Source organism: Crocuta crocuta, unplaced genomic scaffold (genome assembly GCF_008692635.1).
Source record: "Crocuta crocuta isolate KB4526 unplaced genomic scaffold, BGI_CrCroc_1.0 scaffold36, whole genome shotgun sequence".
Taxonomy (NCBI): domain Eukaryota; kingdom Metazoa; phylum Chordata; class Mammalia; order Carnivora; family Hyaenidae; genus Crocuta; species Crocuta crocuta.
This window is the reverse complement of record NW_027532203.1, coordinates 6,798,936-6,821,643: the sequence shown is the minus strand read 5'-3', so window position 1 is coordinate 6,821,643 and position 22,708 is coordinate 6,798,936. Positions and strand designations below refer to the sequence as shown.

The 22,708-nt window shown below is 39.2% G+C and overlaps 1 protein-coding gene across 6 annotated transcripts in view; it reads right to left on the bottom strand.

The window, feature by feature from the left end:
* LOC144242666 (uncharacterized) overlaps positions 1–15,066 on the bottom strand; it is a 36,255-nt gene extending 21,189 nt beyond the window's left edge. For 3 of the 6 annotated variants that reach the window (XM_077777654.1, XM_077777653.1, XM_077777655.1), the window contains exons 1-2: positions 15,051–15,066; positions 12,276–12,597 (exon numbers count right to left, since the gene is read on the bottom strand). In XM_077777654.1, coding sequence (XP_077633780.1) covers positions 12,276–12,402 — 127 coding nt within the window. In that variant the 5' untranslated portion in view covers positions 12,403–12,597; positions 15,051–15,066. Of the gene's footprint in view, positions 1–6,669; positions 6,813–12,112; positions 12,176–12,275; positions 12,598–15,050 lie in introns of those variants that run through there. The other 3 variants (XR_013338410.1, XR_013338411.1, XR_013338412.1) reach the window with 2 other exon arrangements.
* Positions 15,067–22,708: the final 7,642 nt, after the last annotated feature.

Genomic DNA, 22,708 nt, shown 5'->3' with positions numbered 1-22,708 from the left:
TGTTTTTCATTGGAAACACCTGTCTTTCTTTAGATTTGGGTGAACTGGTTGTCCTGTGAGCTGGCTTTTTGATGGATTTTAAACAGCTGTGATGATCCAGCTCCTTCAGCTTGCTTTTTTTGGTAAGTTGGAGCACACTCTTTCCAGCTTTTTACATCCTCCTCAGAAGCCAGAAGTCAAAAAGTATCATTTGAATAAGTGTGTGAAATGAGAGATGGGTTGAAATTGTTCTTCATTACAAATTTGCCTCACCAAGGTTACAAATATGTGGCGGAAAAAATCACTTGTGTGGGAGGCTAAATACTTCAAACACCCAAACATTGGAAATTGTTATAGAAAAGCTCTCTTTAAAACAATCATCACTGATTTTACAAAAGTCTGTTGGCCATGATTGAGGCAGGATATGTCACAGTGCAAGTATATAGGGAAGGCTTAATCCACCCACGTGCAAATGACTGTGGGTGATGTCAGCTCAGTTCATTAGAGTCTGACACCGGGCGGCCTTCTTGCTGGAGATGTGGAGGCTTCACAACTCTATGAGAATATTGCACTGTAACTGTGTGTGCATATGGGAATTCTCTCTCTCTCTCTCTCTCTGAACTTATGCCCTTCTGATGATAAGGTACAAAAACCTGAAAAACATTTTAATCTAGAAGAGTTTATTTCCCAGATACTATGAGTAAGCAAAATTAACATTAAAATATTAATCTATTCTTTCTTTTTTAAAAATTATTAAAAATTTTTAATGTTTATTTTTGAGAGAGAGAGACAGAATCCGAAGCAGACTCCAGGCTCTGAGCTGTCAGCACAGTCTGATGCGAGGCTCGAACTCGCAAGCTGTGAGATCATGACCTGAGCTGAAGTCAGATGCTTGACCGACTGAGCCACCCAGGCACCCCTTAACCTATTCTTTATACTTCACAATGCTATTATGAGGCTCAAAAGAAATATATAAATAATATGAATGGGAATATTTCTTAAACTCTAAAACTCTATATAAATATAAGGGTTTAGGATAATGACAACTCCCTAAACAGAGGCTTTTTACAGATTTAATTATTTGTTAGCAAAATTTTAAGGAAACTGACACATATTATTAATGAGTAAAATCATATGATGGCTCGGAATTTCTTAGAAATAATTTTTGTGCGGGATTTTGATGGGCGTGTGTAAGAAACAAGACAGACTATCAAATTGTTGAAGCTGGGCAATGCATCCATGGTGTTATAGTACAGTTTTTTCTACTTCCGTGTATATATTTGAAATATTCCACAATCAAATTTAAAACAGATTTAAAATATAAATCCTCCTATACTGACAACCCAGGTGCCAACTCCCAGTTTAAAGGAAATATGAGGGGGGCCCCTGGGGGGTTCAGTGGGTTAAGCGTCCAACTTCAGCTCAGGTCATGATCTCATGGTTTGTGGGTTCAAGTCCCGCATCAGGCTCAGTGTTGACAGCTAGCTCAGAGCCTGGAGCCTGCTTCAGATTCTGTGTCTCCCTCTCTCTCTGACCCTCCCCTGCTCACACACTCTCTCTCTCTCTCTCAAAAATAAACTTTTTTTTAATTAAAAAAAAGGAAAATATTAGGGATTTAGCTGAACATCCCTGTGTGTCCTTCCCCGATTGCATCATAGTTCCTCACTGTCAGGTGAACTGTTTTCCAGAATTTATTATTTTTTACTCCCATTGGTGTAAGTTTTTAAAAGTTTCACTACATAGGTGTGCATCTCTAAAATATACAATGGATTGCTTGTACGTTTTTATTTTATTTTCCATGTTTATTTTTGGAAGAGAGAGTGCGCACATGTACCTGAGCAGGGGAGGGGCAAAGAGTGAGGGGGCAGAGGATCTGAACCTAGCTCTGTGCTGACAGCAGAAAGCCAGACTTGGGGCTCAAACTCACAAAGTGCAAGATCATGACCCGAGCCAAAGTCGGACGCTTCACTGACTAAGCCACCCAGGTGCCCCTTATTTATTTACTTATTTAAAAGTTTCTCCATTTATTTTTGAGACAGTGTGAGCAGGGGAGGGGCAGAGAGAGGGTGAGGGAGAGAATCCCAAGCAGGCTCCACACTGTCAGCACAGAGCCAGATGTGGGGCTTGAATTATGAAACCATGAGATCATGACCTAAGCTGAAATCAAGAGTCAGATGCTCAACTAAGCCACCCAGGCGCCCCTTACTTTTTATTTTTAAAAGATTTTATTTTATTTTATTTTTGAGAGTGTGCAAGTGAGGGAGAGGCAGAAGGAGAGGGAAAGAGAATCCCAGACAGGCTCCACACCCAGCAAGGAGCTCTTTCCAGGGCTGGTCCAGGGGCTCGAACTCACCACCATATCATGACCTGGGCTGAAATCATGAGCCACCCAAGCATCCCTAAAATATTTTATTTTTAAGTAATCTCTACATGAGGCTTGAACTCACAACTCTAGATCAAGAGTCCCTTGCTCCACCAATCGAACCAGCCAGCTGCCCCTGCTTACATGGTTTTAAAAACTGTATCTGTGGTAGCATACTATACACACATACATATTTTAACATATATGCAGCATGCATTATTATGTTTTTACTTATATATTATATAGATAACATATATATGCATATACACTCCATATACTATACACTACATAGTCACTAATATGTGCACATCATATATATATATATATTTACTAACATTATGTTTGTGGGATTCATCCATGCTGATACATGAAGGTTTAGTGCATTTATTTTCATTGTTGTATAGAATTTCATTGTAAGAATATATAATTTATCCATTGCATTGTTGATGAGCATCTGGACTGTATCCAATTCTTTGTCATCAAAATAATGCTGAATGAAATTCTTACACATATCTGTTTGGCATCACGTGCAAGAATTTTTCTAGGGCTTGCACCTAGGGGTACAACTGGTAGGTTGTCTGGTGTGCCTTTTTTTTTTTTTTAAAGTAGGCTTCATACCCAACATGGAGCCCAATACAGGGCTTGAACTCATGGCCCTGAGATCAAAACTTGAGCTAAGATCCAGAGCTGGATGCTTAACTGACTGAGCAACCCAGGCACCCCTGTTGGATTATCTTAAGCTTTACTAAATCCTGACAGTGGCTTTCCAACTATGTTTACTGATTTCTAAGTTCCTACCAGCAATGGTTGGACTTTTCTATTTTCCCACCAGCAAATAGTATTACCAACATTTTCATTTTTGTCAAATTAATGGGTAGGAAATAATATCTTTTTTTTTTTTTCATTTCCCTGATTCCTAGTGAGGTGGAGCATTTCCTCATATACATTTGGCCATTGGGTTTCTTCTTCTGTAAATTACCTTTTTGTATCTATTACTCCATTTCAGACTGTGTTGTTTGTTTTTTAATGTATTGATTTGTGATAGTTCATATACATCTGCTATACTTTTGTGTTACTTATATGTATTCCAAATACCTTTTCTCATTTTTAAAAAATTGTTTAATTCTATTGCTTCATCCATGGCAATTTTAGTGTTAATTAAAATTTATCCATATTTTATTTATGGCTTGCACTTTTACAGACTTAAAGAATTTAAAGAAAATTCCAGAAGGAGATTGATATTTATATTTATATATATTCCCAGACGAGAAAAATATTCCACAATAATTTTTTTGGTTGGTATTTTGCTCTTGTTTTAATTTCCCCATTGTGATGCAGATACTCTTATCCTTCATGATCTGAGGGAATTAACGAAATAATAGAAGTTTTAAAATTAATTTTTGGCTATGAGTTTTTCTGTTTCTCAATGGCATGTACTATACCTAGTATTTGTCCAGCACCAGATAGAATATGGAGTTCTGTTTTCAGGGGCATTCCAATCCATTTGATGGGGAGGATAAACTTAGTAACACTAAATTAGTGTGGAACAGTGTGGGTATTTTTTTGCTTTGATGAGAGAAGGAGATACGCTATGGATGATAAAGGAGGGATACATAAAATTGAAGTATTCATGGTGTCCTTCATAATATTGGTGGGATTTGAGCATACTGATGAATTTGCTGTGAATAGGCAGAGAAAAGTGAACACACAGTGAAGTATAATCTGATGATGACAGGGGCGCCTGGGTGGCTCAGTCGGTTAAACGTCCAACTTTGGCTCAGGTCAGATCTCACGGTTCGTGGGTTCAAGCCCCGCATGGGGCTCTTTGCTGACAGCTCAGAGCCTGGAGCCTGTTTCAGATTCTGTGTCTCCCTCTCTATCTGCCCCTCCCCCACACTCACGCTCTGTCTTTCTCTATCTCAAAGATAAAGTAAACTACAAAACCGATGATGACAATGCACATTGCTGCTTGGTACCTAAGTTAGGACACAATATCACAGGGTGGAATGTTTGAGGGAGAAACCAAGTCTGGATTAATATTGGATATTAGCACCTTTCACAGGCTGGGCACACAGTAACAAACTAATTACATGCTGTATTAGTTGTGCCTGAAATAATGTGTTATGAGGAGAAAAAGACAACTTTTGTTGGATTTTGGCTGCCAGGCCAAAAAAGTTAGATTTGGCATTGTATGAGATAGGGAACTATTTTTTTTTTCTGCCTAAGGCTTACCCGTAGCCAATACTTTGCTCATAGCAAGCCATGTTTGGTTAGAAACATGGGAGTAATTGGGTTTGCATCTTGGTTTTTAATATCTAATCAAATTTTATCTTACTTTGGAGTAAGTTTAAAATTTCTCTCTTTTCTCTACCTTTTCACTGCCAGCACTTTAAATTAGACCAACAGAGGTGCCTGGATGGCTTTGTCAGTTAAGTATTCAACTCTTGACCTCAGCTGAGGTTTGATTTCACAGTTCATGTGTTTGAGCCCTGCATCTGGCTCTGCACTGACAGCATGGAGCCTGCTTGGAATTCTCTCTCTCTCTCTCTCTCTCCCTCTCTCTCTCTCTGTCTGTCTGTCTCTCTGTCCCTCCCTTGCTTGCATGCTTACTTTCTCTCTCTCTCAAAATAAATTAACAAAAAAATAAATTAGACCAACATCCATTCACAGCTGTGTTCCTGTTGAAGGTTCCTGGTGACCAAATCTATTCTATATATACTTTCCAGGCTAAAATACTGGGGCTGTAACTTCACTGTTGCTCAGCAATATACACAATCTCTATCTTGCCTTTAAGGTTCATTTCAGTCTTCTTGCCTTTAAAGCCTCTACTGTCTATTCCTTATTTCCCGCCAGTCCCTACATCTCCCTATATAGCTTTTTCTTTCCGTCATTATGAGTATCCTCATTATCCCCAGCTCATATCCAAGTTTATTCTATACTAAGTTAATTTATTCACCTGAATTTCCCAGCCTAGAATGCTGCTCTTTTTTCCTGCCGTTAGTTAGACTTAGCTCATCATTTATTAATTTTTTCAACCGGTGCTGCTTCAGTCCAAAAGAAAATAAATGGTTCCCAAATGCCTTTATCCCATTTCCCTTACTCCCTGATCTAATTAACAGCCGAAGTTAAATGTACGCAATATAGTTCCTTTCCATGTCTTTGTACCAATCATACACAGAAAGGTACAAATAGTGAGTGGGTTAGCAGGATGGAGTTCATCGCAGGAGCTCGACATATGTTGGCTTATGACTGAGCAGAGAGGCAGAGAGCAAGTACGTCAGCCCCACAGAGCTCAGGAAGGAAGGAACCCACTGTTAGGCAGTGGAGTTCAAGTTCTATAATGACGACTCCGATGTACTGCTTGAATAGAAATTCAAGTTTAAATATTTATTATATTTTTTAGTACGATGCCATAATCATCTTGCATCTTTCACTCCAGTAACTTCCCCCACTAACCCTACCCTTCCCTTTCCCTGCTCCCCCCTCCCTGATGCCTGGAACAGCTTATTTTCATCTTCATTTGCTGTCACCTTTCCTTTATCCCTTTCTTTGGTTTAAACTCCGTAACTTTTCTATTAGCTCTCAAATTTTCTCTATTTTTTTTTCTTGATATTGAAGATAAGGTTAACCTGGATAATAAAACATTTTTTTTTTAAAGTTCTGCAAATTTTTTACCCCCTTAAGCTTTTTAACTCATTTTCATTGTTTGGGAAAGCAAACACGGTAATAACCCAAAGTGAATAAAATGGCACCCTGTAATTTACAGAATCTGGGACTGACTCAGAGCCCCAATGAGTCACCCCGATTAACCCTGGGGTGCTGCTTTGTGCCACGTCAGCTGAGACCATTGCCCATCAGTCCTTAGAGTGCTCCTGGTACAATTTACTTAACTCCACATACTGTAAAAGTGGGTCACCCCTAGCTGCCGCCTAGCCTCCAAATTTCTCTTCTGCAGAGGAAACTCAAGGAGTTGCATCTGAAACCTTCAACCTATGTGCTGTTTCTTTTTTAAAGTTTTTTTTTTTTTTAATTTTGAGAGAGAGAGAGAGTGAGTGTGGAGAAGGGCAGAGAGAGATGGAGAGAATCCCAAGCAGGCTCTTCGCTGTCAGCACAGAGCCCCATGTGGGGCTCCAGCTCAGAACTGTGAGGTCGTGACCTGAGCCGAAACCAAGAGTCGGGATGCTTAACCGACCGAGATACCCATGCGTCCCCTATGTGCGGCTTCTTGATGCCTGAACTTCTAATTATTGATTTGTTTTTTCAGAAGTCATCTGCTCAATCTTTTGGAACTATTGACTCGCTGACACATTGCTCAGGGGAATCCTTACCAAAGTGCAGGAATGTTGGTCACCATAGAATCCTCCCAGAGAATGTCAAAATGGGTCAGCAAGTGAGACCATGTACCATGTGCGAGGCTGCTTCCCAGAGCCACAGCTGTTCTTCTTTGTTCTGCGGTTTAGGCAACTGGGTGCTTGGGTTACAAATGGGGAACAAGGGATAAAATATTCTTCATTTGCTTACATAAATAGGCATACTTGTCTTGATCTATTTTACATACACACACACACACACACGCATATATTCTCCTCTCCATACTTTTAAGACTTTCTTGGTTAAAGAAACAAACAATAAAACCCAGAAATATTTGCCCATAAAGCTAAGTAAATCCCAATAATAATAATTGTAGCCAAAAAAGGGTAGCATATTCATATAGTAAAATATTTCACAGCCATTAATAATTATATTGTCAGAGAGGTGTGTTTTTTTGTTTGTTTGTTTAAAGAATCTCTGTGTCCAATGTGGGGCTTGAACTCATGACCCTGAGATCAAGAGTCCTATCCTGCACCAACTGGGCTAGCCAGTAACCCCCTACATTTTCAGAATTTTGGATGATGTTTGAAAATATCCATTTTAAGTTAAAAAAAGCATTACCTCAATTTTATAAACATGATGCTAAATATTACTTTTTGTTCATATGCATGCATAGAAAAAATTATGGAAGATATCCAATGTTAACAAAGGGTAATTCTGTGTAGTAGAATACATTTTTAAATATATTTCTTTCTTTTTCTAGAATATATGTTTTTGAAGAACTAGAAAAACAATAGTAAAATATTTGTTTTTTTCGATATAAGATGCTTCAGTTGAATGAAGCTACCCCAGAAGGATAAGAGCTCCGTCACCATATTAGTTAATAAGTTTCAAGTATGAAGTTTCAAGTGTGAAGCTTTGAATCACTTTTGGGAACCACTGCTTTATTAGTGTGACTTCATTCAACTTCTGACCAGAGGCAGCCGAGTCCTGAGCTCATAGAGATGTTCAAAATGGAGGCTGGAGAAAAAACCTGAGAATTGCGCCATAATTTCGTTCAGGGCTACCTGACTTGTTGAAAAATTGACATGAAACAATCTAACCATCCAATAAGAGGGGACTCTGAGGTAAGAAATCTTTTTTTTTTTTTCACAATAGCAATATCCAGGTCTACTAGTTGTATTTATAGTTAGCACCTTAAAGAGAGTGACTTAATTCATGGGAGTTTGTTGTGTCTTGGCTGTGTTGAAGGGGCACAAAATGGCTGAAGCTCAGGGACATTTTGTTCAGTCCTGGAAATTATCATAAAGAAAAAAATTTGGGAAACATTTTCTTCATCTTTTCATCAGTGGCTTTTTTTTGTTTTTCTGTATTATTTTAATGCTTCTCATTCATAGTTGTCTTTAAACTTTTTTTTTAATGTTTATTTTTGAGAAAGACAGAGACAGAGCATGAGTGGTGGAGGAGCAGAGAGAAGGAGACAGAATCGAAAGCAGGCTGAAGGCTCTGAGCTGTTAGCACAGAGCTCGATGGGGGGCTCAAACTCACAAACCGGGAGATCATGACCTGAGCCGAAGTCTGATGCTTAGCTGACTGAGCCACCAGGCACCTCTCTTTCATAGTTGTCATTTACTGTCAGCTTCTTCAAATTTTTTGGAAGTTTAAGAGAGATATACATACAAGCATATGCTTGATATTACTTGTTTTGGTTCTTGTATAGAGGACACAGTTTTAAATTCTGCAACCTATTTCATCAGAGTCCAAGAAGTATAAAATGTTATATTCTAATATTTTCCAGTTTGGCTTTGGATATTCAATTTTTGCATTAAAACATTATCACCATTTTTATTTCTTTTATTCACTGCTGTTTTATAATTTCAGGCATACATAAATTAGTTTCTCTAGATTGCCAAGGACATTTTGAACATTAATTTGCATTTTTATTGGTTGAATAAAAGCAGAAATAAAATTTGTACAAAATTCGGCTAATGAGTTCTTGATTTATAGAAATGAGATACGCTATAAGGAACACAAATCATTAATTTAGAGTTTAATATAGAGAAAACAAAGTTTTAAGAGAATTTTACAGCTTTTTTTGGGAAATATATATATATCTGCAAATATAATTGTATGTTATCATGCCCTGTATTTGCTGAAATTTGTGATATCCTAAAGTTTAATAAAGAGTATAATAAACATATTATAATATAAGATCAAGGTGCTGGCAGGTTCAGTTCTTGTTGAGGGTACTCTTCTTGCCTTGCAGATGGCTGCCTCTTTCTCTTGCTGTGGCTGAGAGAGAGAGAGAGAGAGCAGCACACACAAGGAGTAATGCCATCATGTATCTCTATTCTTATGATCTCATCTAAACCTAATGACCCTCCAAAGGTCCCATATGCTAGTGCCATCACTCAGGGAAGTAGGACTTAGGGCTTTAACAGAAGAATTTTGGGAGGACCCAAACTTTCAGTCCATAACAAGGTAACAATGCTCTAGAGTCAAGGACTCTAGTCTTTTTGACAAATGTGTCTAGACATCACACATCTAAGTAAAAGAATCATTGTGTTTGTGGGAGTTAGTTAGATTGATGACAGTGAAGAGAGATGTTAATTTAACATAATGTGGACACAGCCCCTTTCCTTCCAGAAGTACCCTTGAAGAGAGAAGCAACAATAGATTTTAAGGTGCAATTGACCATAATAAGGGTCAATATCAAGGTGAAAGATTAGAAAGCTCCTTGATGCTATCACTGGAGATTCCCCATGGATAGAATAAGAAATGGTATTGGGGCACATGGGTGGTTCAGTCCACTGAGTGCCCCATTTTTGATTTTGGCTCAGGTCGTGATCCCAGGGTTGTGGGACTGAGCCCTGCAATGGGCTCTGGGCTGAGTGTGGAGCCTACTTAAGATTCTCTCTCTGCCTCTCCCCCAACTTGTGTGTATGCGCAATTTTGCTCAAGTTAAAAAAAAAGAAATGGTCTTATTATTGAACCCTCCTAGTATGTGGTCTTCTGTTTCTTGTAGTCTAGAGCATCTTAAATGTTATACAAATACCCAGACTACCTACCTACCTATTGATCTATCTATCCATCTTTTAAGAAATTAATTTTTTCTAAAGCCAAAATCATAACCAACATAATATTTCAGGTTTTATCAACTCAACAATGGATCATGGACAGATTTCTGCACGAATAAGTTCATTACTACTCCATTATTTAAAAAGTTATATAATATTCTATTGAATAAGCATATGCATAATAAATACATGTATAAGCCCCTAGTTTTGGATCTGTAACGCACATCACTTTTTTCACTAACAGAGTGTAAAAGAACATTCAAGTGGCTATTTGCATAAATACATAGTTATTTACTTTTCATCTATTTCAAGAAGTAGAAATGCTGAGGCATGTAATTATGACCTGAGAACAATGATTCTTGAAAGGATAGTCTATATTCGCGGTTTTTGTTCTTTACATCACTTTTATTTCCTGGACCACTGAATTTTGATTTCTTTTTGCATTTATTCCACTGAAACTTTTTTTTTCAAAGGCTAATTTAAGGATCACTTTCCCACTTTTTCTCCTAACTTGAACTCCCCGTGGCATTAGGAATTATTTCACGTTATTTCCTTTGCTTTCTGCAACCTCACTTTTCCTTGTTCACTTTCTTGTTCTTTTTTTTTTTTAATTTCTTGAGTGTGATAAGTTTAATGTTTACTTATTTTTGAGGCAGAGTGAGAGACAGAGTACAAGCAGGAGAGGGGCAGACAGAGAGGGAGACACAGAATCTGAAGCAGGCTCCAGGCTCTGAGCTGTCAGCACAGAGCCCCGTGTGGGGCTTGGACTCACAAACTATGAGATCACGACCTGAGCTGAAGTTGGATGCTTAACTGACTGAGCCCCCCAGGTTCACTTTCTGTTCTTTGCATTGTTCTTCCTCAGTCTTCATCATTGGCTTCTAATCTCCCATCCACCTCGTCCAATGTAGAGAGCACATTTTTGGTCTGCTATGCTTTTTACTCTCATCGTTCTATACCATGGGGTGGACAGGTGTGGGGCTTCCATGGAGGCTCAGCTTTCCAATCTCCTTCTTGTTTGGAGGGAGCCTCCATTTGTGTGAAAGGTAGAGGAAGACCTGGTTCCTCCCTCTTCCTATACACTGATAGCCGGGATGGATAAGTGGCCTAGACTTAGCAAACTTGCCATGGAATTCTGTCTTTGAGAAAGTGCTGCAAAGGGGAAGGAATGCTGATAATTTCCTCACAATGGAAGTGGTCCTCAGGGACAAGGGAGGTGTCCTGTCTGGGTGTCAGTATCTGGGAAGACCGGAAGTGCTGTGAGATCATTGCTGTGCTTCCTGTTTCTTGGGCCACGGTAGTCCCCTTGGTTTCTGCCCATTTTCCAATTCTAGTTTTCCAATCGCCAGTCAAAGTTTATGAGTCCTTGACAGATGTTCAATAAGTTCCTTTAGAAATGAAAAAATATTTTTATATGGTCATATTTTATTAAGAGATAATTGACATATAGCGTTGTGTAAGTTTGAGGTATACAGTGTTGATTGGGTACATTTATATTTTGCATAAGATTAATAATGCAGTGTTAGCTAACGCCTTTGTAACCTCGCATATCATTTCTTTCTGTGTGGAGAACAATTGTAGATTTAGTCTCTTAATCACTTTGAAGTTTATTGCACAGTATTTTGACCATGATCCTTATGTCGGGCAGTAGAGATCCAGACTTTTCTACAAGTCGCATGTTTGTACCTTTAATCAACATCTCCACAATTGTGCCAACCCTCAGCCCCTGGTAAGCACCATTCTACTCTCTATTTTTCCAAGTTGAGCTTTTTTCGATTCTACATATAAGTAATATCATACAGAATTTGTATTTCTTGTGGCGCCTGTGTGGCCCAGTCAGTTAAGCAACTGACTCTTGGTTTCAACTTAGGTCAAGATCTCATAGTTCATGAGATTGAGCCCCACATTGGACTCTGCGCTGACAGCATGGGCCCTGCTTGGGATTCTCTCTCACCCTCTCTCTCTGCCCCTCTCATGCTTGTGCATTCGTGCACTTGCTCTCTCCCTCTTTCTCAAAATAAATAAATAAACTTAAAAAAAAAAGGATTTTTGTCTTTCTCTGTCTGATTTACCTCACTTAGCATAATACCCTGAAGGTCCATCCATGTTATCACAAATGCCAAGACTTCTTTTTTCTCATGGCTACATAATATTAAATTGTACACACACACACAATGCATCTTATAAGGCTCTTTTTAAAAATTAAGATAACCACAGTTTCTTTTGCTTACATACTAAAGAGCTCTTACTGGACTGATACATACTTTTGTGGGTGATTTCATCTCTACCCATGGCATAAACTACTACCTGCATGCCTATGACTTCTAACTCATAGCCCCAAAACCCCCCACTGAGTTCCAAATCACTACATCCCACTGCTCACCGAGAATTTTATCCAGATGCCTGTGGACACCTCATCTTGTTAAAAATTGGACTATTTATCTTCTCCTCCAAATCTTCTTTCTTCTCAACCTCATTCATACAATAGAAAATAAGCGTAATACAGAAGAATAAATGGTCTATTTGTTATAAGATGATATACTCACCGTTTTCTCTTTGCATCCTTTGTGTTTCCTGGAACACCGAATTTTGATTGCTGACCACATTTACTCCACCGAAACTTTTCCAACCTCCCACTACCCATTTCGGTTCTGTCTTCTCAGCATCTCTCATGTCGGTCTCACTGCCACTCACACTGCCTTAATTTACACTTTGGTTCCTTTCTTCTAGATGACTGCAATTGACAAACAGTGTGATGTATTCTTTCTGTTGTTCTCAGGTCTTCTGTTTGTGCACATTTTACGATATGTTTCTGTTTCACTATTAATTTATAATTTATATCATTGGAATTATCTTGTACTTTCAAACCTATGGAAAGAAAAGAATGGTATTAAGTGCCAACTTTCATTGTGTAACATCTCTTCAGAATGATGAGGTCAGCCCATGAGCACTTAGGACACACTGGCACAGAACCTCCTTGATTCCTGATCTATTTCTTGCATGTTAAAACAGACAGACAAACAGACGTGATCTACTTTGCAGAGTAAAGTTCCTTTCTATGTGCTATGGAGTTTTCAAATTATAGTAATAACTATAGTAGTTATTACTGTAGAGTTCTGGTTTATCTTGTGGCACTTCTAAGGAAGATACTGTAATGTAATTCCTTAATTTAGAAGAGAAAGTAGGTGACAGAATCTTAGATTTAAAATTGTGGCATTGGTACTAAAATAGTATATGGTATTATACTATGTACTATACCATATATTGCCATATATGATATTATAATAATGCCATTAGTTTGTCTTCCCTATTTAATTAGAGATCCTGGTCTGTATTTCTTCCTTATCTCCTCAAAATCAGTTTTCTCTTTTTTGCAGCTAAACCAGTCTGGCTAAAAGCTTTGCTTACAAAATTGCTTGGCATCGTCTTGTCCTTAAGGCCAACCTTTTGGTTTTAGCCTTTTAATCTCTCTTTTAAAGAGAAAAAATGAACCCTCACATACATGGTCACTAGATTTTCAATAAGAGAGTCAATACTGTTCAAATGGGAAAGGGCAGTTTTTTTCCACCAAATGCTGGGAAAACTCTCTCTCTCTCTCTTTTTTGAGAGAGAGAGAGAGAGAGAGAATGAGAACATGAGCATGGGAGGAGAAGAGGGAGAGAAAGAATCCCAAGTAGGCTCTGCACTGCCAGCTTGGAGCCTGATGCAGAACTCGATCCTATGACCATGAGATCATGACCTGAGCTGAAATCAAGAGTTGGATGCTCAACAAAACTGAGCCACCCAAATCTTCTACTCTTATATACAACAAAATACTAACCGGAATAAGGACAATCTGGAATAAATAATCCATCAATCAAGAACCATTCTTTCAGGGATTCTCTCTTCCCAACCCCTCTCCCCTCCCCTCCCCATTATACTCCCCTCTTCTCTCTTTCTCTCCTCTCTCTCTTTCTATGTGTGTGTTTCTACCTCTCTGTTCCTCTTTCTCTCTCCATCACTTTATGTCTCTCTTCTTTCTCCCTACCTTGAATCCACTCCCTTTCCAGCCCATTGTCCACCTTCCACCCTGTTCCAAGTTGATTTTCTTTGTATATGGCATCTTTTCTCCCAGAATATTCTTTTTTTCAAGGCTGAATGATTTATCCTTTAAGAATAAGATCAAACTAAAACAATTTTTCTTCTGCGAAGACTTCCCAGCCTTACTTGCCCTCTACTGCCCATACTTTGCCACATTTGGTTTTTTTTTCTCATAAATACCTTGTCATATCATATTAAGATCTGCTTTGGTCAGAGAATCTGTCTCACTCATTTCTGAAAGCTCATTATGTATCATGGCTCAATAATGCATGTTGGTGAAATAAACAAATAGGGAATAAATTGCATTAGTAGTTGATTATCCAGATTTGAGTATTATAAATAGCTATGGCAAATTTTGATGTCCAAGATGGCTTTTCTCTGCTATTTAACTTGATTTGAGATATCTTATCAACTTCTGTGTTGTCATGGATTGCAGAGTAATTCTAAATATAGAAATATGATTTGCTTTAATAGAAGCATATTAAAAGGAAAATTAAAGGAAAAATGATGTTTTCTTTTCTAAATTACACACCCATCAGCCTTCTGCATATCCTCTCACATCTGTAGTCTGGCTTTATGCTCAGTAAATGGCAGTTCTGGGACTCCCAATCTAATATCCTAGATGAGAAACCAGCTGATTGGGGGCACAGATATTTTGCTATTACCGTTTTTATTTGCTTTGGTTCATTTAATTGAGGAAAGTCCAGTTTAAGATTAATTTTAGAATTTATTGATCATGGATTCCTGAGGTATTCATTATTGAAATTAATTTAGAATTTATTATATTTAATTCCTTAGAATTTATTGATCTTCAATTGCTTGGATAAACACATGCTATGTGCTAGTCTTGCTGACCAGGGTTTGTATTCCAGGATGTACGTGCCCCAAAGCTTTTATCGCGATACTTGCATGACAACCCGAGGGAATAGAGACAGCGCCCTGAGGATAAACTCCCAGGACTAAGTGTTATAAGCAGGGCTGCATCTTAGATCCTATAGTTTTAAATTTTGTTTTCCTAACTCAGGGCAGTTTTTAGGGGAACTAAATGTGTGGTCTCACCATATTACAGCAAATATTTGTTTTTATAAAGTATGTATTATGAATATTGGAAGAGATTGAAGACAACAGATTTAGGACAAATTTATATGTTCTCCAGCAATCTATCTTAATTCATGGGTGAAATAGCCTTGTTTGTTTGTTTGTTTATTTATTTATTGTATATCTTTGGGTTAAAACAGTACCTTTTCTTTCTTTCTTTCTTTCTTTCTTTCTTTCTTTCTTTCTTTCTTTCTTTCTTTCTTTTTAATTTAGAGAGAGAGAGTGTGTGCATGCATGTGAGTGGGAAAGTATCTGTGGTCCAGTGTAAGGTGGCAGGATTACGTCACAGCTGTGTCCCTTTGTGACACAACTGTCCCCCAGTTTTCCACCCACCCATAAACATTGCTTCATTCCCAGGTGGTCTTTTTGGCTCATCTACCTGATCCTTGGTTCTCTGTTCTTGCTGCCTTGTTTCTTCATTCACTTGGGTTTTCTTTTCCGGTTCTTGCTTATTTGAATACTCCTGACACCACGCTTGGATGCGTGCTTCAGGCCTGCTAGCCCCGCCTATGCCAATGCATCTCTCAGAGTCAGTTAGGAAAACAGAACCTCTATGAAGGTTATGAAGTCAGGCACTTGACTATAGGCATTAGACCCTGCTGGAAGAAGCTCAGGGAAGAAGTGTCCAAAAAGAGAGTTTGTGGATCAAAGACATGGCTTTAACCAGGTGTCCTGAAGACCTGGGAGGACAAGTTGGGGCTTACAGGGGACCCTGGGAAGCCAAGCAGGTCCAGCTGCCGGGATGAGACTGCAGAGTGCTGGTGAAGTCCACTGCAGGGTGTTGCCTCTGTATCTGGTGGTGGTTCTTGGGTGACTATTGATATGCAGGCTATCAGTTGAGAAGAGATGAACTTGGAGTGGAGGAGAAGGGACCCAAGTTGGAATCCGCTGGCATCTCCACTTTGCCTGTCACACGTAACCACACTGACCCTGGGGACTCACGGCTACTTCACTTCTGGCATCCAAATGTCATCATATTTTCTTTGGGCCAGATCGGACTTGGAATCCTACAGGGAAGGGGTTCTTGGAAATGTGGTTCTAGTGTTGCCAACTACAAAGTACCACACTACTTGATTCTTTTTTTCTTACCATGTTAATACATCCAGAACTTCAGGTGAGAGATGCTCCTATCCCCAGGCTTTGCCCTGTGGAACCCATACGTAGCTAGGCTATCCATAGTAAGAATACTGGACAGTATGCCTCCGGTTACAAATTATAATAGTTATTGTAACTCACCTTGTTTTCCCGGATTCTTTGACGTCCAAGGAACTCAAGTCAAATTTTGTGCCACCTAACAGTGACTAGCTTTTGCTACTTTTTTTTTTTAAAAAACTAAATTCTACACCCAATGTGGGACTTCAACTCATGACTCCTCCCTAGATCAAGAGTCACTTGCTCTACTGACTAAGCCAGCCAGGCGCCTCCTTTTCAGTAATTTTCCCTCCATTATTCTTCCTCATAATATGGTGCTTATGTATTAACNAACTATTACATATTTAAATATATAATCTAAGGATATTTATATTTTAAAATGTTTTACTTTTAAAAATAGGTGACACAATCATATAATTAAAATATCCAAAGGATAAACTATGTATACAGTGAGAAGTCTCCCTCCCAGCCTGCCCCTATGTATTGAATTTCCTCTGTGTATTGAATCCTCCCATTTCCTGTTGCTCTTGCTGGAAGTTTTTTTAAATGCTTATAGAAAAATACAAATTTACTTAATTTATTTTTATTTCCACCTCTCTTTTTACTCAAATGGTAACAAGTCAAACATATTGCTCTGACATTTCCTTTTTCTTTAAAAAAATTTTTTAACATTTATTTATATTTTAGAGAGACAGAGACAGAGTGTGAGCTGAGGAGGGCCGGAGAGAGAGGGAGACACAGAACTTGAAGCAGGCTCCAAGCCCTGAGCTGTCAGCACGGGGCCCGACATGGGGCTCGAACTCATGAACTGTGAGGTCATAACCTGAGCTAAAGTCGGACACTTAACCAACTGATCCACTGAGGTGCCCCTCTTTTCTTTTTTTAAAGTTTATTTCTGAATTTTGCGAGAGAGACAGAGAGTGAGAGTGTGAGCAGAGAAGGGGCAGATGAAGAGGGAGAGAGAGAGAATCCTAATCAGGCTCTATGCTACCAGAGCAGAACCTGACTCAGGACTTAATCTCACGAACTGTGAGCTGAAATCAAGAGTTGGATGCTTAATTGACTGAGCCACCCAGGCACCCCTACATTTTATTTTTCATATAACAATTATGGGAGTTATATTTCATATAAATAACCATGGGAGACCCTTCTATATAAATACATATAAATAGAGAAAATATTTCTCTTCCTTTGGGAGTAGGCCAAATATGAACCATAAATTGGTAAATGATGAGCCAACTGTAGGATGTATTCCAAAGGTCAATCAAAACAATTTTTGTTTCATTTGTTGTGTTGAATGGTATCCACTATCATGTTCCTCCTTATTCCTCCCAATGAAATTAACTATTCTTTTTCTTCTGAAATCGTTGGTCATTTATTTACTGCTTTGGGCTCATTTATCATCTCCCTGATGTAGTTTCTTTTTTTTAAAATTTTTTAAAATTTTTATTTATTTCTAGGAGAGAGAGAGAGACAGCGTGAGCAGGGGAGGGTCAGAGAGAGAAGGAGTCACAGACTCTGAAACAGGCTCCAGGCTCTGAGCTGGCTGTCAGCACAGAGCCCAATGCGGGGCTCGAACCCACGAACCGCGAGATCACGACCTAAGAGAAAGTCGGACGCCCAACCGACTAAGCCACCCAGGCGCCCCTCCCTGACGTAGTTTCTAAGTCAATCCTGAAATATATAAGAATCATCTTCAAAAGTAAATGGTCTCAAGTGACAAAAAATCTGTTAGAGTCACAGTTGTCTGTGTGCCCAAAGTCATCCTTAGAATCAAGGCAAGCTGGCCTTTCTTCACACTAGCTTGACCACACTCCTCATCTTTGATTGAGGTTTTGCCCCAGCCTCTCAATGTGTACTCCAGTTACGCCTTCATTTGCGCTTAGGTTCCCAGCCTGAAACCTTTTCATTGTCGCCCTTGATTAGCTTTGCCAATCACCTTCCTCAAGGATAGATGTTCTTCTCAATACTCTCTGTCTTCCCGGAATGATAGTATTAGAGTTTGGTTCAATATAAATCCTCTGGGAGTCACACTGTGTATAATTCCTTCCTTATGTTTTATCACTTCATGGACACTCTTGCAGCCACTTCTCAAGTAGTTGATTAGACTCCCAGGATACTGCTGAATCAAATCCAAGTTCACCAGTTATCTGCAGATATCCAGTTTGTACTAATGGTGACTTCACATGGGGGTTTATTCTTGAATCTTACCCAAGTTCCCTCTCTTAGACCTCCAGATCCAGTGTCTTTACATTTTCCTTCTAATTTTCTACTCAAATCCCAGCACAGCAGGAAACCAGGCACACCTTATCTGTGACTCATTCAACCTTGTGGGCGTTCTGTTCATTATATTTATGAATCAGACAGTAGAAATAATAAATTATTGCATAACCTATCTGACTTACACTGATGTTGACCAATGTTTCAAAAAAATTTTTTAATCTTTATTTATTCGTGAGAGAGAGACAGGGTGTGAGCAGGGGAAGAGCATAGAGAAAGAGGGAGACACAGAATTCAAAGCAGGTTCCAGGCTCTGAGCTGTCAGCACAGAGCCTGATGCAGGGCTCAGACTCATGAACCAAGAGATCATGACCTGAGCCGAAGTCAGACACTCAACCGACTGAGCCACCCGGGCACCCCAGACGAAATGTATAAAACAACATGCTTTTACTAAAGTTGTAACCCCCAGCAAGTATTTCACATTTTTTAAAAAATTTATTTCTGAGAGAGAGAGAGAGACATCATGAGAAGGGGAGGGTCAGAGAGAGAGGAAGACACAGAATCCGAAACAGGCTCCAGGCTCTGGACTATCTGTCAGCACAGAGCCCCACGTGGGTCTCGAACCCATGAACCGCGAGATCATGACCTGAGCTGAAGTCAGCCGCCCAACTGACTGACCCACCCAGGCGCTGCCCCTCCCCCCCAGCAAGTATTTCAAAGAGCAAAGTAAGACAAGCATGCGGGTACGTTAGAGATCAGTGGCCAATGAGTAGCACGTGTGACTTAATACTGGTAGATTCTTTCTAGGATTATAACATTTTGAATTTCACTGCTATTTCAGGTCTGATTACACTTTCAAAATTATCCAGTCTATTTCCATTTGAATAATATGTGAACCATATTAGAAAAGAATTACCCTGAAACTAAGCTGTCCATCAATTTTTTTCCTTCAAACACTTCATAGTCTAAGTACCCATTCACTTCATCTGGCAGCATCTTACCAAGAGAAACATGATTTACATTATCATTTGCAGATAAGTATTATGTGTAGTGGGCTTCTTTAAGTATGTCATCTGTTTATTGCACAAGAATGATAACCCTGGGATATCTGCCTGGCTTAGAGCATATGACCTTTGATCTTGGGGTTGTGAGTTTGAGCCCCAAGTCGGGCATAGAGATTACGTAAAAAAAAAAAAAAAAAAAGAAATACAATAATAACCCTAATTGACACAATATGTGGTATAATCACAGATAATATTAGATAAGGATTTATTCCACTGTACTTTGAGCAACAGATCCCTAAAATCAGACAATAAGAGCTAAGAATTTCGGTTGACATAAAATTAAAACACATGCCTTTGTGCTTAGATTCCACAGTATCCTCTATTAATTACTTGTACAGGAATATGGAGGAGAACATGTGTTTTTTAGGCAAATGGGCACTTTTTATGATTCCCCCCAATGTTTACTTGTCATCAATAAGTTTTTTTAAATCACATTTGCCATCTATAGCAAACTTTCTTCTAATTATTCAAAATATGATTTCCCTTTTTATGCCTATTTAATAGGAAGATGAAAGTGATGTTTCTTAAAAGAAGGCATAGAATTTGCAAAAATATGTCTTCTTACTCGGTGCTTGAAAGGAAGCAATTTCTTCATTCGTGGCATAAAATTAAAATTCAATGAGGAAAATCAGATACAATGACTTGAAAGTAAAAGAAGTACATTGATTCTCCAAATCCTTAGCTTTTTGTTAGCACTCTTATAATTGCTGTTAGAAAAGCAATTTAGCTCTTAAGAAGTGCTGTGGGCTAATGCCCTTGTTAACTGAGATGCATGGGTGTAGAGTCAGATGGGGACTGTAAATTAGTTTAGACAGGTCCCTGCTAGCAGTCCGGGCTGTATTCAAGACTCACCGCATCTCAGTTGGCTTATTCATTCACTGGGAAGTCAGGGGTTAAGGGGCGGCCATGTTGGCGTGCCAGGAAGAGATCTGAAGTGTGCGGGGCCTTTCCCTTCTGAGTGCTGATTGAGTGCAAAATCCCAGGCTGTGTTTGGACCACAAAGATACCAGTTCTCAAAGTAACCCTTTGCATTTACCGGGTCCAGCTTTGATAGAAAACCTTGAAGTGTGTGATTGAAATCCAACTTGGGGAAGAGAAATGTCAGACAAAGGTTATATGCGGAGAGCAAATTTGAAGAGTGGCTGCAAGTGGAGGCGAGTTGGATTTCCTCCAAGTTCAAGTGTGAGGACTCAACACACAGGCTCTAGGTCACCTGCTCTGCCCTTTTCCTCTGGCTAGGTCACCCTCTCTCAGGTCAGTCAAAGAGTTCTATTTTTTAGTAAGTGTTTTATGTGCAACAGCTTTTTCCTAAATGCCTACCACTGTGGTGATTGCTGTCATGGGTTGGCATAGAAATATTAGGGTAGCACCTAATCTTAAGCATCTGGTAAATTATTAAAGAGAAAGTACAACTAAAAAATATGACATGATGGGTGGTAACGATATATTTAAATTATATACAATGGATGGGATATACCACAGGAATTTAAAGAAAAACCACTGTTAGATGACTCTTAAGGGACGAGACTTTGTAAGATGGATGGGATTTGTCTGTGCGGGGAGGGTGCATAAATAGGGTGATTGGGTCAGACTCCATCCTTGTTCCCTTGTCCCCACCTGCCTATACTGACCCTGCCTCCTATAGACTCAACCCCTGTCCAGTTTCTGAACCACCCTAAGTAGGGCATTTCTGAGATTTTATCGGCTATATAAGGCTCTCAGATCTCTTTTGTTGCTGAACGGGCCCAGAATATGAAGTCCTGGTGATGACTAGACCACTCTTTTATTTCAAAGTTCACGTGTTTCTGTGGGCTAAATTGCATCCACCACGCCCCCCCATCTCTCCAAATAGGTGGAAGCCCTAACCCTTACTACCTGTGAGAGTGACCTTATAGGAAATTGTCTGCAGATATAATCATGTTAAGATGAGATCACATTGGATTAGTGTGGGCCCTACTTTAATGACTGCTAGCCTTATAAGGAGGGCATTTGAACATAGAGATACACAGAGAGGGAAATGAAGAGACAGAGTCACATAGGGTGAAGGCCATGAGAAAACAGAGGCAGAAATTGGAGTGAAGAAGCTGCTGCAAGCCAGGGATGGCCAGCCGCCGGCGGAAATGGGGAGTGAGGATCCATTTTCCCTAGAGCTAGCAGATCAGAGGTAGCATGGTCTTGCCAACACCCTGACCTTGGACTGCTAGTCTCCAGAATTGTAAGGGAGTAAATGTATGTCATTTTAAGCCACCCAGTCTGTGATGATTCGTTATGGGGGCCCTAGGAGACTCATACATGTGTATTTTGAAAACATTCAAGAGTTTCTTGCAATTTTCTTCCGTCACCTGCTTACTTTTATACCCAGGACTACTTTTTGGTGGCTGTTTCTGACGATCACTTTATATAGCATCGATGAGGTCGGGAATAATCAAAACAATCCAAACCACAGACTGGTTACAGAAATGATAGTTTATCTCTACAGTGTTTGGTATGAAATCACTCAAATGAGGTAGAGAGATACATTTCTTATTAGGGAAATGATATCTCTTTGAGTGGGAAATTCAAGTCATGCAACAGTATGTGTTATAATATTTATTACTTTAAAATATACATGAATGCAAAGATACATAAAAATAAATTTGGAAAGGAATCTGTCAAAAGGCAAATAGTGATTACCTCTGGGTAATAGGATGTGGGGATTTTAAAAATGCTTATTTATTTATTTTGAGAGAGAGAGAGCATGCTAGCATGGGAGAGTCAGAGAGAGATAGAGAGAGAGAGACTCCTAAGCAAGCTCTGAACTGTCAGTGTAGAGTCAACATGGGGCTTGATCCCATGAACCAGGAGATCATGACCTGAGCTGAAATCAAGAGTGGGTCACTCAACTGACTAAGCCACCCAGGCACCCTATGATACTGGGGATTTCGATATTCTTATTTCCTAATATCAATTTTTTCATTCATCATAGAAAGAGTTTATTCACTGTAAGATCTAAAGTTATTTATTAAATTACTGGGCAACAAATGAATGCAGCTTATTATCTTCCATTGCATCTTTAATATGCTAAGCTTTTCTCTTTGGCTGTTCTAAGCATAAGACTATGGATTGGATAGGTTTTACTACCTCCAGCCAGAAATACAGAATGTCTGCTCTTTTTGTAAAGCAGGATCATTTTATTTTATTTTTTAAAGTTTATTTTTCTTTATTTTGAGAGAGAGAGAGAGAGAACAAGTGGGGGAGGGGCATCAAGAGAGGGAGACAGAATCCCAAGCAGGCTCTATGCTGCCAGCACAGAGCCTGATGTGGGGCTCGAACTCAAGAACCGCGAGATCACGACCCCAGCCAAAATCAGAAGTCTTAACTGACTG